The 15,194-nt window shown below is 30.7% G+C and overlaps 1 protein-coding gene across 6 annotated transcripts in view; it reads right to left on the bottom strand.

Annotated features, from left to right (window-relative positions):
- Positions 1 to 884: 884 nt before the first annotated feature.
- Positions 885 to 15,194, bottom strand: part of LOC129981158 (protein Gawky-like) — a 67,217-nt gene continuing 52,907 nt past the window's right edge. For all 6 annotated transcript variants that reach the window (XM_056091864.1, XM_056091867.1, XM_056091863.1 and 3 more), the window contains 2 exons: positions 13,944 to 13,999; positions 885 to 11,791 (listed from right to left, as the gene is read on the bottom strand). In XM_056091864.1, the coding sequence (XP_055947839.1) occupies positions 11,339 to 11,791; positions 13,944 to 13,999 (509 nt within the window). In that variant the 3' untranslated portion in view covers positions 885 to 11,338. The remainder of the gene's footprint in view (positions 11,792 to 13,943; positions 14,000 to 15,194) is intronic.

The following is a 15,194-nucleotide window of genomic DNA, read 5'->3' as shown; positions in this document are numbered from 1 at the left end:
AATCATTTTATTGAAAAAACAACTTCTAATTTACAGCCCATAGGAAAATAGAATACTTTTCGCGTTCAATTTACAAAACAATTTAATATCAGAAAGGAAATTCAAGGACTACTCATGAAAAGAGTGAAGAACATTATTTGCATTTTGAAATCTGTTGTTTAATAGATCACAACCAGCTGTCAATGGCCAAATGGAAATTTAAAACTGCCTTCTATTGTGCAAAATTTCAACTGCTTGTAAAAGTTTTTTTCTTTTATATATATATATATTTGTTTCGATTAAGGACTTAATTTTTTGAATGATTGTTTTAAGTTTAAGTTAATAACTATTCTTACAATAATTTACATTTTAAGTACAAGAGTTAAATTGAGTAAATCGAATTCTTATCGTTATCCTCGTCTGCTTCCAATTAGACAACTTCCAGTGCTTTTATTTAACAATGTTTTTATTGCACTAATTATTTGCTTATAAAAACAAGATGTTCTAAATAGATCTAAGAAAGTTCTGCAAATATCTGTTGATATAAATTATCGTTATCTGTTCACGATAAAATAACAACGAATTTCAAAATTTTCTGATGAAAAATAAGAATACTGTTTCCGTTTGAATATTACACACCGAAATATAAGTCATATTTATTAAGCATTTAAAAATATATATATTTTCCTTGTTAGTCGGTAGAACTCATTATTAGATATTTTTAGTATTTCATCTCCTCTTTTCTCTAGACATACAGCACCCTACCCTGAATAAAACTTTTGTACATAAATTACTTATGTGAGCTAATATCCAACCATTTGCATATCAGTGTGTATATATGTGTATGAAGAAGTAAATGCACGAGTGTGGTGTGGAGACACAATAAATAAAAAGACTTTTATCACTGATTACACAAACCTTTAATGCTGAAAGTGGACCCCCCAATACAAAAACACCCTACGGGAGCAGGGGGGGTCTTCCGAATGAGAAGGCATCGAAGAATGCAGCCACAAGTGTCCTATACCTGACTTCAATGTTAATTAGGAAGGAATGTGTCGTTCCCCCCATCTATCACATGGGGTCATTTTGAAATACATATCTCGCGTGGGAAAAAAAAGGGTAATTCGGAAGGCCCCCACCCACTTTGCTAAGTGCCCCCACACATGGCAGCAATCCATTCAGTCCGTCAGTCCTTAAAGCAGGAATATATTTCTTCAAAGGAACAATTTGCACGGGTGGTCAACATTAAAAATCACTTGTCTGATACATTTTTCTGAGCAAAATTGACAAGGCCGGCCTTATATATATAATACATATACAAAGCAAACACTATATCTTCCACATATGTGCATGTCCTTTCAGAAAAAATTTAATTAAAAAAAAAAAAAAGGAAAACAGCCTTCTCTTTGAAGATCCACACTTTTTTTTTTCTTTTCTGTACACAACATTTCTTCTAAAACTAATACTACACGACACATATTTTTTTTGTTTGTTTAGTATTAAAAAGGAACAATTTTTCATCTAATAATGCTCAACATAATTTCAGATCACATGTTTCAAATGGATATAGAACCCTGAGCAAACGAAAACAATCACACACTACGGCTTAAGATGAACAACATCGATTTACAACACAAACACATCCAGGAACGATTTGCAGTTGAGAAGGATTTGACTGGCGATAAAAGCCTCCACGGATAAACCAAAGAACGAATTGCAAAAAGGTGGCACTATCGGAGTTGAGTTTTTTTATTCTTCAGATCAGTGTTAGTTTTTAATATATACTTTGCAGCAGCTCCTTTATCCCCGCTTTTTCTGGAATGTGCAATGTTTCCAACCAAAGAGCTGATTGTCGACCGACGACACAGCGGGGAAGCTGACGAAGAACCAGTGTCCCGGGTTCGTTGTTGTGTGTTTGACATCTTTAGAAGAAGAAAAGGCACATTTTTTTTTCCCCAAATTTTTTTTCGTATCCGAACCCACATACATTTTTATTTTTCTCGGAGGGCTTCGAGATAATTTTTTTTCAGAGCATTTTTCCTCGACTGTGACTAGGCGTTTTGGGTGGAGAAATGCAACAAGTGTCTCTATCACAAAAAAGACGAAACGGGCCGTCAATTTCTTTTTCTTTTTTAAGATCTGGCAATTGTGAACGACGACCCTTCCCGTCGTATTAAGTAAGGGCGTCATATACATATTTTTTACTTATTTCCTTTCTTTTAAAAAGTTCCAGAAAGTGATAAATGGCGGAAACAGTAAGAAATAAAAATGGTTTGGTTTTTCACTTCCAGTTTTGGCACAACATAGTTATACATCTCCCGTGAGCAGTATTGGATATAAATACATACAAAGTGATTGCACTAGTTAATATAGATATTTGTCAGAACAAAAAAATCATAATAATACTTAAAAGTACATAAAATGCCAAATAAAAATCGGTTATGATATGATTTCAATCCATAAGTATATAACAATGAAAACAAATTTGGTAATTCTTTGGAAAATGGTCGGTTACATTACATACAATAATAAAACATGTCAAGAGCAGTCAAACGAAACACAAAAATGCCAGAGATAAAAAGACTTTGAGATTAATGAACACTTGGTAAGTATAAGTGATAGCCATTTCACTGTACCAAAAATATGAACGAATTTTGAGCAGAGTTTTCTTTTTTATTTTCTCTTACTGAGTTTTGGAACATCCACCTTTTTGATTTAAAGACGCGGGTCTCAAACTCGTAGGAAAGCCCCTCTCCCTTTCTGCCCATTTTGCACATGCTTTTTTTGGCACAGTTCCTGGAAAAGAGGGTTCTGGACATGGGCGATTGTGCGAGGACAAAATGTCAACAAATAAAAGTACAATTACAGGGTACAAAATTAAGAGATAAGTCACTTTCTATAATTTTTAACAGGCTATCAGAATAAATCCCCACTCTACATCGAAAATTCGATTATTTTTTTTACAGACTAATAAAAACCGGGAATTCAAAGACACAAAATACTGAAGCTATACAATCATGGCCATTCTTGGCATGAGTAAAGGAAATGCCCAATCTAACTTATTTGTGACCATGCAGATAAAATGTTTAATAATTATATATAATTATCACTGATAATATTTAAAGTTATATATTATAATAAGTATTAACTTAAATTGGTTTATTATGTAATAAATAACTCTAAATCTTAAATTAACAGGGATACAAACACTTATTACCACTTAAATAGTCAACAACATAGGAACAGTATTGTCTACAAACTATCAATACTATACTGAATTATCTTTTACAAAATAACATCATCCTATTTATTAAATTAAAATTAGTAAACATATAACATTTAAGACACATCATTAAAGGCAAAGTTTAATATTGCTATTTGGTATCTAAATTGGAATTTTCTACATGATTCTTTACAAGATATTTTTCATTGCAATTTCCGCATTCAACAATTGAAACTCATATTCATCACTTCTGGCAACCTTCTCTATTATATTATTATTATTATTCAAGAATACAATTGAGGAAATTTTCATAAAGGATAAACCAGATTTTCAGACCTAACAAAAGGCTACAGCTAAAAGGCAACACAGTGCTTTGTACAGTTGAGAATTAAAACTTCACAAAACAAGTCAGATTCATTTTTGCAGTATAACAAACTTTGTTGGAACACAGAAATATATTGCAAGTTGAGAATTAGGACGGTTCTTAAAAATACCAATACTGCTTATACTATGCAGAAAAAGGCAATATAAAGTCACATTCATTGGGAGCTTCTATCATGTTCTTTATACAGTTTGCCAAACCTTACATCATTCTATATTAAGTGGAGTAATATTAACAAAGGGAGAATAAAAAATAAAACACAATCACCCATGTTTATTGCTGAAACAACATCTCCCAGAGGTAACAATTTCGACTAGCAGAACAAGTTTACAGGATGAATAAATATTTCCATTTGTTCTAAGAGGAATTATGATAAATATCGTATAATAAATTTATTTTATGTATTAAGCTCAAAAGTTTGTGTGTGGGAGTTTGAGACCCACCCTCCTCCCCTCAGCCTTGTGTCCTGTTCTATGGGCAGCAAATGTGGAATGGTCCAGACCACCGGAAGAAAGATGTGCGTTAAGCTCTAAGAATTTTCTCTGGGGACAATTCCACTTTTAACGTGGAGGGGGAGCACTGTCAGTAAAACAGATGTTAGTACAATAATCATAATACCTGAGAAAAAACAATTTTCTTTTTTGCATTATTTACAATCACATACAGCTGCAGGGAAGTAACGAATTGGAAATTTGCTGTGGCACAAGGAACACTTTTTTACTTTCATAGACACTTTATATAAATAATTATGTTAGCTGATTTTTCACAGAGTACAAATCACAAGCACTAAGTATAGAACTTTTTATGTAGCCAACAATTTGTCATTTTTCCCAATGTAAAGGAAGGGGGAAAAATATCAAAACACAACCCTTAATAAAATGAGTATTAGAATGAGGTGCTACCCAACAGCTCTGAAAATTCAAATACAAAATGATTGTTAACATCACACACACAAATAAAGAAATATCTTACAAACACTATGTGAAATATCACATACAAATTCTGAATATTTTAAACAACCCTAATTACAAATAAATCACACACTATAAAATAAAATTATTGGGGTATTTAGCCAATGCCTTTCCTAATGCAATAATAATTTATTGGCAAATATTCAATTTTTCTCATTTAACTCCCCCCCCCAAAAAAACATCATTACATTGTATTGATTGTACATGGTATGTAATCTTTCATAACATCCTAGGACTAGGAATAGAGCTCCAATATGAGGCAAAAATGGCTGCTTCATTGCATGCAAGGCTTGAAGCGACTAGTTAGGATGTGAAGCATGCAACCCTTTTTCATGAAGAAATACTTTCATGTACTTTGGGTAGCACCTCAAATCAAAAAGAAAGACTCACTAAAATATAGGAGAAAAGAAATTATCACAAAAGATTTCTGTTTCAACAATGAAATTATGGTTTCTTCATGGAATTTATTACAACCAATCAGGCTAATGATCAAAAATGCATTTTCTTGGCTTTTCTATCTATAAAAAATATATTACTTTTGCACTAAAAAAATTTCATTCAGTAGAAATGTCCAATCATCAGAAAAATAGAACCTGAAGCCCCCAACTAGATTGAGTCCTGCATCAAATGTTCGGAAAATGGGACAAAGTTCACAGTCGTGGATTACAGTCAAGCCTTGGTATAAAGTCACCTCATTATACTAAGACTGAGAAGATTTAATACATTAGATTAAATATGCACTTGTTTAAAGAAATATGTTCATTCTTAGCACTGAAATATCAAAAGCTTATTACAATCCCACATAATACTTCAAAATTGCATTAAAAGATTAAAATGCACGATATATTTTTTTTTAATAAAAAATATTCATATTTTTTTCCTACGAGAACATAATATATATAAAATATTTCAATGCAAAACAAATTCAATATAAATTAGTTACCTGATTAACAGGTTAATAAAAAACTTTTTTGAAACTAGAATTGTTCATTCTAAGATGGAAAGGGCTTCACTTGAAATTCTTAAATTTACTTTCATGTTCACTGCTTTCATTGAACATGGTGCACAAAGGACACTTTCTAAAGCACAAAGGTGGGTAAGTTGATTAAATTAAAATATTTTGGCAGTTGCAACTAAGTGGCAACATTACAAATTAATCTCCTTTTTATTGAGAAAAATCAGACCTGTTAGTAGGACTTTAGTACTCAAAACAGCTAATAATTCATGTTTTTCCACCAGTTTAGATGCCTTAGTATTCAATGTATTTACACTTAAATATAGATGCAATTAATAATGGTTTTCAATGACAAATAAAGATTTTTTAACCTTTGATTATTGCCTTCAATTAAAAAAACCAATCAATTTCATTGAGTGACTAGATAGCAAGGCTTGAATGGACTTATAGAAACTATCAAGAAAAGATGGGGGTCATTTTGAGACTTTTTTTTTGTGCAGCGCCAGGAAAGCATATTGCTAAGAATAAAAAACATCACATTTGAATTGGTCCGAGTTCCCCCCATTTTGAAGATGAGATAAATACTGTATTCACACTACAATCAGGGAAAGAGAGGGAAAAAGCTTGTGGACGGTAAGGCAACACACTGACATGGGTGATAGCGAAACAATACTTTGAGAACAAAATGGCAACTAAATTTACATTGAAAATATGTTGGCACTCACCGAGTATCTCTCATCACATTTTCTTGAAAAGAAAAAGATATCCATAAAACTATAGGTTTATTTTCACTGCCAAGGCAATAATGATCACAAAAGAATTATTTCCTAATAAAAAGTTTTGGAGCAGATAATTGAAAAATTAGAAAATCTTTTTTCCATATACTTCAGGAAGGGAAAAAACTGCATAAAAGAATAATGTATATCTATTGCAATAAAAAAAGTAATATAAAATAGGAAAAAGATGAACTCAAGAGTAATAAGAATGAAAATAAATTAATTAAAACATCATTAATACAAGTAATAGGAGCATCTAAACCGTCCAATGCAGCTTAAGATTTATTCATAACATTCCCGAAAATTACTTCACCTCTCAGAAAAAGTGAATATCATTCTGAAATGGCTTTGGCAAAAGATTATGTACAAAAAGACACGAGTAGCTCATTCTTATTCCAAAAATAGAATAGCATTTTCTTTGTTTTTGCATATATTGTAAATAAAATTGCAAATTACACACATTAATATATATTTTTAAAAATATTTTCTCTGCTACTTTAATTCTTTTAAGTTTTCATTAATCCTATAAAATTAACTCTTCATAATAGTTTCTAACAAGAAAAAATTGAAAAAATGTGCAATATTTATTTGAGCAGTTTGAATGTTTTCCCAGTAATCTTAAAATTCATTTGGTTACTACTTCAATTCAGTTTAACTGTAGTATATAATTTTTTTTTCAGTTTACCTTAATACATATAAATTTGGAAGTAGCTTCTCAATGTCTACTACTAATGTATTTATTTTTGAAATAAAAGCCAATCTTCCCTACCTTAATACATATAAATTTGGAAGTAGCTTCTCAATGTCTACTACTAATGTATTTATTCTTGAAATAAAAGCCAATCTTCCCTCCTCTTTTAATAACTTAGTTTTTTTTTTTTTTAACCTGATCATTTTTAAGCTTTATATATAAATTTATAAAGATGAAAACCTGAATTGAAACTTCTGTAACAGTTCAGTTATCACAAACTTAGAACAATATTCATATTAAGACACTTAAAAGAAAGAAATATAGAAAACAAGAAATAAATGCAGAATGCTGCCAAAACGTCACCATGAAACTGTGACAATAGATAATTAATAAGTACCAAAATGTCAAGACAGTCATTCAAAAGATGTCATCTTTCAGAAATTTAAGCATTTTATACCATTTAAAAAATACTGTTCTTTCTTTAGGCTCTGATCTAGGTATCCTCTGCATGCTAGACCTGGAAGTAATTTGATTGTGACATAGGAATATCAGACCTTCAAATTACACTGAAATAATTTAAGCAGCTAAATTATTTAGTAGTCTAAAAATATAAAACTACTCAAAATGCTTAAATCTAATGTAGCTGGTAAATGAAATAAACACAAGCTAAACTCTTCAGTAACCAATATTATAAGATAATGCAATTCTAATTCCTTCCTTTTCTCCAAAATAAAATTTCCAAGGCAAATATTCAAGAGCAACATGTGATTTTAAAAATCTTTCCACTCTCCAAGGGAATCTAACATATAAATATGTTTTTAAAAAAAAAAAACTACACATTTTATACCACCCATATATAATCTTTTGATCACAAATTTTGTACAAATAACCTTATATACAGCAGTATTTAATATTTACAAAAAAAGCAGAAGTAAGTACAAGTTTTATTTATCAGACAATAAAGTTCCTTTTCCTTTTTTTTTTTTTTTTTTTTTTTTTTTAAATACTATATCTGACTTTAAACTAGAACACATAAGGGGTTATTTTTTTTATATCACAAAACGTATCTAGAATGAGAGGTGTTACGATATAAAATACATAAAAACTTATTGGTAAAATGACTGTTTTGTCTTAATCTAAAATTTACAATTCCTGATCTTCGATTTTATAAATAGTTTTAATTGGCAATTTCATTTCATTTTAAATCAGCATTTTAACCAATGAAAAAAAAAAAAATCTAGACTGATGACTTTTGGCTTAAAATGTTTCCCAACCTGAATCTGGCAGAATGCAAAATAATTTGTTCATTGGAAAAAAAAAAAAAAAAAAAAAAAAAGACAAAAATGTATATGAAAAGAAAAAATTGAGCTGATAACTGCAGGAGATAATGAGACATCTAGATGTCTGAAATTCTCCTCCTTGAAATTTTTCAAATTTGTTAATATCCAAGACTTCTGCAAGGAGAGACATAATTCTAAGACATTCACGAACCATCAAAAGGCATTCTTTTAAGCAAAGATTTCTTTTTCTTTGACTGGTGACCTTATTTTCATGCAAAACACTTCTCCATTCTTCAAATATATGAGAGAAACTAAACAAACTACAAAGAAAAAATAATTGGCGACTACAACAATTAACACAATGTATTTGTTGCCCAAAATTTTATGAAGCATTTTTTAAAGTGGTCTTTCCCATTATAATGAAGAATGAGAAGTGGTCATTAAGCTTTGGAATTCCAATAGGGGTATAAAATAATTAAAACTTCATCTTAAGAGAATAACAATAATGATAGTTTTAAATAATCAAAAATAAATATGAACTTCGAAGTTAGTAGTCCATTAAGATAAACTTTTAATTCGTCTTTGTAAATATATTTTCCTCCTAATTTCAAGAGAGAAAATTATAAGTTCCACGATCACCCATGCAGGAAGAATTTGAATGAGGGGTTGCACGGTCAAGCAAACTACTTTTTTGATTAAATAAGGTACATACTAATATATATATATATATAAACACATATTGCTGAAGTCATGACTTCAGATGGCACAGAATGATCTTTGGGCCGTTTTAAGTACACTAAGGGGAGGGGGTCCTTCAAAACACGCACTGATATGTTAGCAATCGGAAACAACAAATAGGATGATTTCTCAACTTCCCACCCAACACTGAGGATTAACTGCAACAGCCTCAAATGTAGACCACAGCTCAGGCCACAGAAATTATTTAGGATACTGATATTCCAAGTTAAGAATAGGAAAAATTGAACCTAACTAAGCTTACACCCCCAACCCTTGAATAGTTAGGCTTTAGAAACAATTCGAAGTTTCACTAGAAGAGAGCATCAGAGATACACAGAGTGCAGGAAAGTCAGTATAATAACATATCACTGTAAAAAATAGCTTGAAAAAAAAGTTATAAGATTTAAAAGTATATCACCACAGATAGTCACCGGGGGTTGCATACCAATTACAGTCCAGGTATGCTAGCCCATTGCACTAGTCTCCACATATTTGATCCTTTTTTTTAAATTAATTTTTTTGGACATGGAATGTGAACACATACAGGCGTGACCCCCACCCCCACCACAACGGAGAGATTAAAATACCTTTCAGCAAAAAGCTCACTGGTTTGATCTTGAAGAGGTTGGACTTTGGCTATTATATATGCAGGGTGCGCTGCAGAAAGAATGTTTTGAGAGAAAAGGCATGTGAAAGAAGAGCACATCATTTTTCTAAATGCTGTCAACATTAGCACCAAGTACACCAACTACAGCTTAGACACACTTTTTAAACTGTTATTTTAACTTAGTTATTATGGATCACAATTGCAGTTTGACTTGGTGGGAAAAGTTCATTTAACATTTTTTCCCAAAATGCAGTCACTTGATATTTATATTTGTTTACATATATATATCTATAATTTTTTTTTTGTCTTTTATATTTTTTCTTTATAATTCATTTTCTGTTTTCTTTTTTTTTAGCAGCAAAAACAGACATGTACTTTTTGTTATCACACAGTTTTTTAAGTGAATTATTTTTCTCTCACTACAATTATATGCACATATAAAGTTTTTGCAGACTTTACAAGGGGGTAAAAAAAAAAAAAAAAAAAAAAAAAAGATCATTGGATTATTAGAACATTTCAACCAACCACAAATAATTATCAAATAAAAAGCACAAAGTTTTTGATTCACCGTCGATTATTACTTCCATCTATTTTGGTTGGAGAAATTCGAATCCTCACACCAATACAAGAAATGAACACTTATTATCTCTGTACAGATTAAAATGCAATTCAGTGAACCCCTTCAGTCATAATTATAATTAAGAACAATTCATTTATTCAGCTGCATTTCTAGGTTTAAAATCAAATAATCTTTAAAAACAAACAACAAAAATTAGATTTTTAACAATAAAAACAATATTTAAAAAGTTCTGATATTAGTGTTACTGCATCAAGTAGCTATATTTTGCACTTTCTGGAATGCAAAATAACACCTCTTTATGATGCTTCAGCTGAATTCCTTCATAGATATTAAGATTAATAGGTACAAATTCATCTAAAATTTTAGAAATAAATAAATCTGAATTTACTAATTTTGTCACATTTTTAAAAGAAATAAAATCTATAAAAATATAAAGCAACTATTTTGGTGTATAAAAAAAATCATTAAAATTTGAAACCTGGAATATAGGCGACTGAAGAGGTTACGAAAGACATAGCGATTCCAAACATAACTTAACTATACAGCATTAAAAAAAACATTTTAAATAGTATGCACCTTTTTGTTCTTTCGCAAAAGAACAGGTTGCCCTCCATATATTATAAAATAGCACGATAATAAATCAAACATTTCAACTACAAGAATAAACATATATGTAAATCTCAAATAAAATTTTCTTCGTTAGAAACAAGCAAGAAGGAAGAAACAGTCGATGACTTTAAAAAACAGGGAAACCTAAACCCTCTGAAGGGTTAATAATGGAGGAGGTGGAACTAGGGGCGGGCTAAGTGATGGCTCCTCCCCCTAATCAAGTTTGGTGGCAGACCAAATGACTAAGTCCGCCCAAGATTGATATGGCAGAAATTTCTATAAGGCTTTTTTTTTCTCCTGTGGCACTTGAAAATACTGGAGACAAAGAGTTTTGAATACTTTAGATCGGCACTATTTCCGTGATTGTGACGACCAACGATGGCCGAAAAAGAGAGTTTGGGGAAAAATTGTTACGACGACCGCTGAAGAAATATCACACTCTAACACATGTCCTATTACACATGCTGGAAGAAGTTAGCATTGGCCATCGTAACGGTGAAAGAAGTGTTCATATCACAAAGCAGAGCGACCAGGACTTTTAGTGTCCTCAGATGGGCTCACCACCCAACAAGTCGTTGGGCAGATAGTTGATGGGATTTGTACTTGCATCATGGTCGTTGCTGGGCTGCGACCACAGGCTGGAGCCAGAGAATGACCAGAGCTGAGAAGTGTTGTTGGGGGCGGCATTCCAAGAGGCAGTCCCGGCAACAGAAGCCCCACCTCCATAGAAGGAGGAGGCAGAGCTGGGAGCAGGCCAGGAATTGGTAGAGGCCCCACCTCCCTGAGCAGATTGGAGGTACTGCTGGACCTCAGCATCGGAGGGGAGTTCAGCTAACATGGTGGTATTGCTGAGAACACAATTATTAAGTGCTGACTGGGCCTTGGCAGCCTCCTCGTGACTGTTATAGCGAACCAGAGCAACACCTCTATTTAAGAAGAGGTGAAACATTTGGAGAGGCCCATGCTGCATGCATAGTGTCTTCAGAGTAGAACCATCAATCTACAAAAAACAGATACATACACCAGATCAAATTTAGAAAAATTAGAATTACATATTTGAGTAAGTTGGTAAAATGGAATAGATTCAGTCACCTTCTATTGTTGACAAACTCTGCATTATCTATTTTAGCTAATTATTACACTGATCACATTACATTTTCTGGACGAACAACAATTAACCTTGTTGAAAAGAGGAAAACATAACTTGGTATGCAGTAGATAAATAGCATTTTTGAAGTTGAAGAAGGTTAATAAAATAAATGTAGCCTAATTATGATTCAATTAATTTCTTTTTTTTCTTGTCAAAATGTCATTATTCAATTTTGAGAAAATATAATCGAGAAGAAATCTTTTATACTTAAAAAACATTCATATATAACTATGAAAATTTAGAATTTTTTAATTTAATTACCTTCACCTTGGAAGTTTAAACATACTTTAAGAAATTTACTGAAAACTATACTTTTAATTAAAGTTTGCATTAACAGATTAATAAAAGTTTATAATCTTGGAAAATGGAGATTGTTTCAACAACAAGAACTTAATAGTGGAAAAATGACAATTTTAAAAATTATGAGTTAGCTGAGAAATTATAAAGATTGACATGCTAATATTATTTTTTTAATGGTTGAAAACAGAAAGAAAGGGACAAAAATGAAACATTAAATAAGTATACTACAACAACAACAACAAAAAAAAATTTACATGCCTGTACTTATAAAGACTATAATGTTTCTAAATGTTTTCCCTCAAACATTCCCCTCCCCCTTCCCATCAAAGAATTATGTCAGGATACTAGAATATAAACATTCTCTTAATGAAGTAGAAAGATTTTTTTTTTTTAATAACAGTTGATTTCTAAGCTCTGGTAAATACCCAATCTGGTGATAATTATTTATACCCTCCCCCTACTGAAATAAGATTTAAAATGTAATTTTTAATTCATTAATAAGACAAGCATTAAAATTTTCTTATGAAATACTAAACTTCAGAATTACTATATGTTTTTTTCTTTAAGAATATAGCATTTCGAAATAACTGAATATCTTACAAATTCTCATCTGGGAGGAGGTAGGGGACAAACATAACTTCAATTATCCAGCAATCAATAAGGTGAGGAAGACACGGTAATTTTCTTTTTTCAAGTTTCATTTCAAGAGGTTTGACATAAAATCTAAAATCCATACCTCTACATTTTAAGTATATTTCTCTAGAAATACTACCTATTGCAAATAATTCACAGGAAATTTCATTTTTTTTAAAGAAATTTCTGCATTTCAATCGTGATTTAAAAATATAATGAGAGCATGTAACCTTATTACTAGAGTGATTCTGAGTAGAACAGAAGAAATTACAGTAGTAACTGTGGACTAAACAAAAATCAGGAACATATTCAAAACAGCTAAATATTTTTTTATTTTCCCTCATCAAAATAGAATAATAAATCTTATTACAATGAATGACTTTAGCACTGTAATAAGGTAATTGCAATTGCTTGAAAGCTAGGGGTAGTAAAAAGATATTCAATCTTTATATTTGACATTTTAATCTACGCTTGCAATTCTTTGTTAGAAGGTTTTCATCAGCTACATTTTCTCCTCATCCTCTTACACTGATATTCATCCTTTATAAAATTAAAGAAGGAATTGATGCAGAATGAGGCTGAAACTGTTATCCTTTCATATCTACGAACTATTTCAACCTTCTGGTTTACTGATAATTATTTTAAATTTTAGGTTGATACCTACATGAAATATGAACAGAAGAAGCAGATCAGAACATACTAACCAATTAAAATTACATGACATCACTGGGATTGTTACATCAGAGACAAAGCCAAAAATTTAGAAGATCCGCCGATGCTAACATTATAATTTGCATTTTCAATTAGCTGGGATATGTGCAAGAGGTGAGAATGCAAATTGCAAGTTAAATGAATAATTATTTTGTCATCTCCATGTTTAAATCAAAGCAAATGGATGGTTTGAAAGTGAAATTTCATAAATATAAAATGAAATTGCTTAATATTGAAGAAAAAATTTATAAAAAGTTTAATTTGTATATGCAAATAACCATTAAAACTTCTTCATATAGTTTACAATTCCCTTAAAATAGTTTTCAATGGAAGAAAGAACAGAATAAGAGCTTCTTACCTGTGGTGTCAAATTCTTGAGAATTAAGAAAGTTGAATTAAATTGACGATCCCAACCTGGAATAGATAAAAATAGTATGACTTCCTTAGGAAAAAATGCAATATAAATCGTTTTTATGTTTACATAGCATGTTAATTATTCTTATAAGTTTTTTTTCAGCAGTAAAAACCCAAAAATAACTTTAATAACCAAAAACCTTGCATGAAATAATGAATATAAAAAAGTAATAGCTAAATTCAATATGAAAACATAAGATCCAAACTTACAGAAATGAACAAAAACGCAGTTTTTATGAAATGACTAAAGCATCTCTTTATCATAATTTGGAATATGTAAGCATCAAATTGTTTTTAATTTGCCAATAACAATTAATTTTATATGGAATTTCAGGGGAAAGTGTAACCGAATTTACTAAATGATTATGTGCGTATTGATTTTCAACACACACACACACATACACACACACACACCTATTACAAATAGCTAGTTCAGGGTTATCACCCAAATCTGGAGGGGGGGGGGTATACACATTCCTGTATGTATATTTAAAATATGAGGAAATGCAAAAATAGCACTTATGCGCTGGTTATAATGCAATAGTTGCAGAAGTTGAGTTAATATTTTCAAACTGTTTATTTTCTGTGAAGAAGTAGCAACATGGAATAGAACAAACCAAATTAAGCCCATGAAAGTAGATTGTATCAGTTACTGGACGATTAAATGAAAATGAAATTATCACATATGATATACTCAATAGAATTTAAAATATAATATACCTATAATTATAAAAATTATAAGTCAAAAATCCATCGGAAATAACTGCCCCAAAAAAGTATTGAATAACTAAGATGTGTCAAACAACTGGTGTTTTTATATTATCCAATCAGGAACTGTCAATTTCTGGATTCCAAACTATTTATTAAATTTTTAATGTATTAAATTGTATGTATTAAACTATAAAAGTAAAACTCTGACATCACTGCAGAGAATTGAACACAATCAAATGAGAAAAAACTGTGTTAAGATTTATTTTAGATACCACTGCATTTTATAATTAAACTTTCCTATTTAAAAGATATATATAGAAATTAGATTTTGTAAAAGAAAAATCACAGAATATAACATTGTCCAAATTATGACTCATCAACCGCATTATCCAAAACATATCCAAATTGTTCTTTCACAAGGCTCATTTCCCGAGAAAAATAAGCTTCGTAAAGGAGCCTACTTTTTTACATTTAATAATTTTTT

This window comes from Argiope bruennichi, chromosome 8 (genome assembly GCF_947563725.1).
Source record: "Argiope bruennichi chromosome 8, qqArgBrue1.1, whole genome shotgun sequence".
NCBI lineage: Eukaryota > Metazoa > Arthropoda > Arachnida > Araneae > Araneidae > Argiope > Argiope bruennichi.
This window is presented reverse-complemented; position numbering and strand designations above follow the sequence as displayed.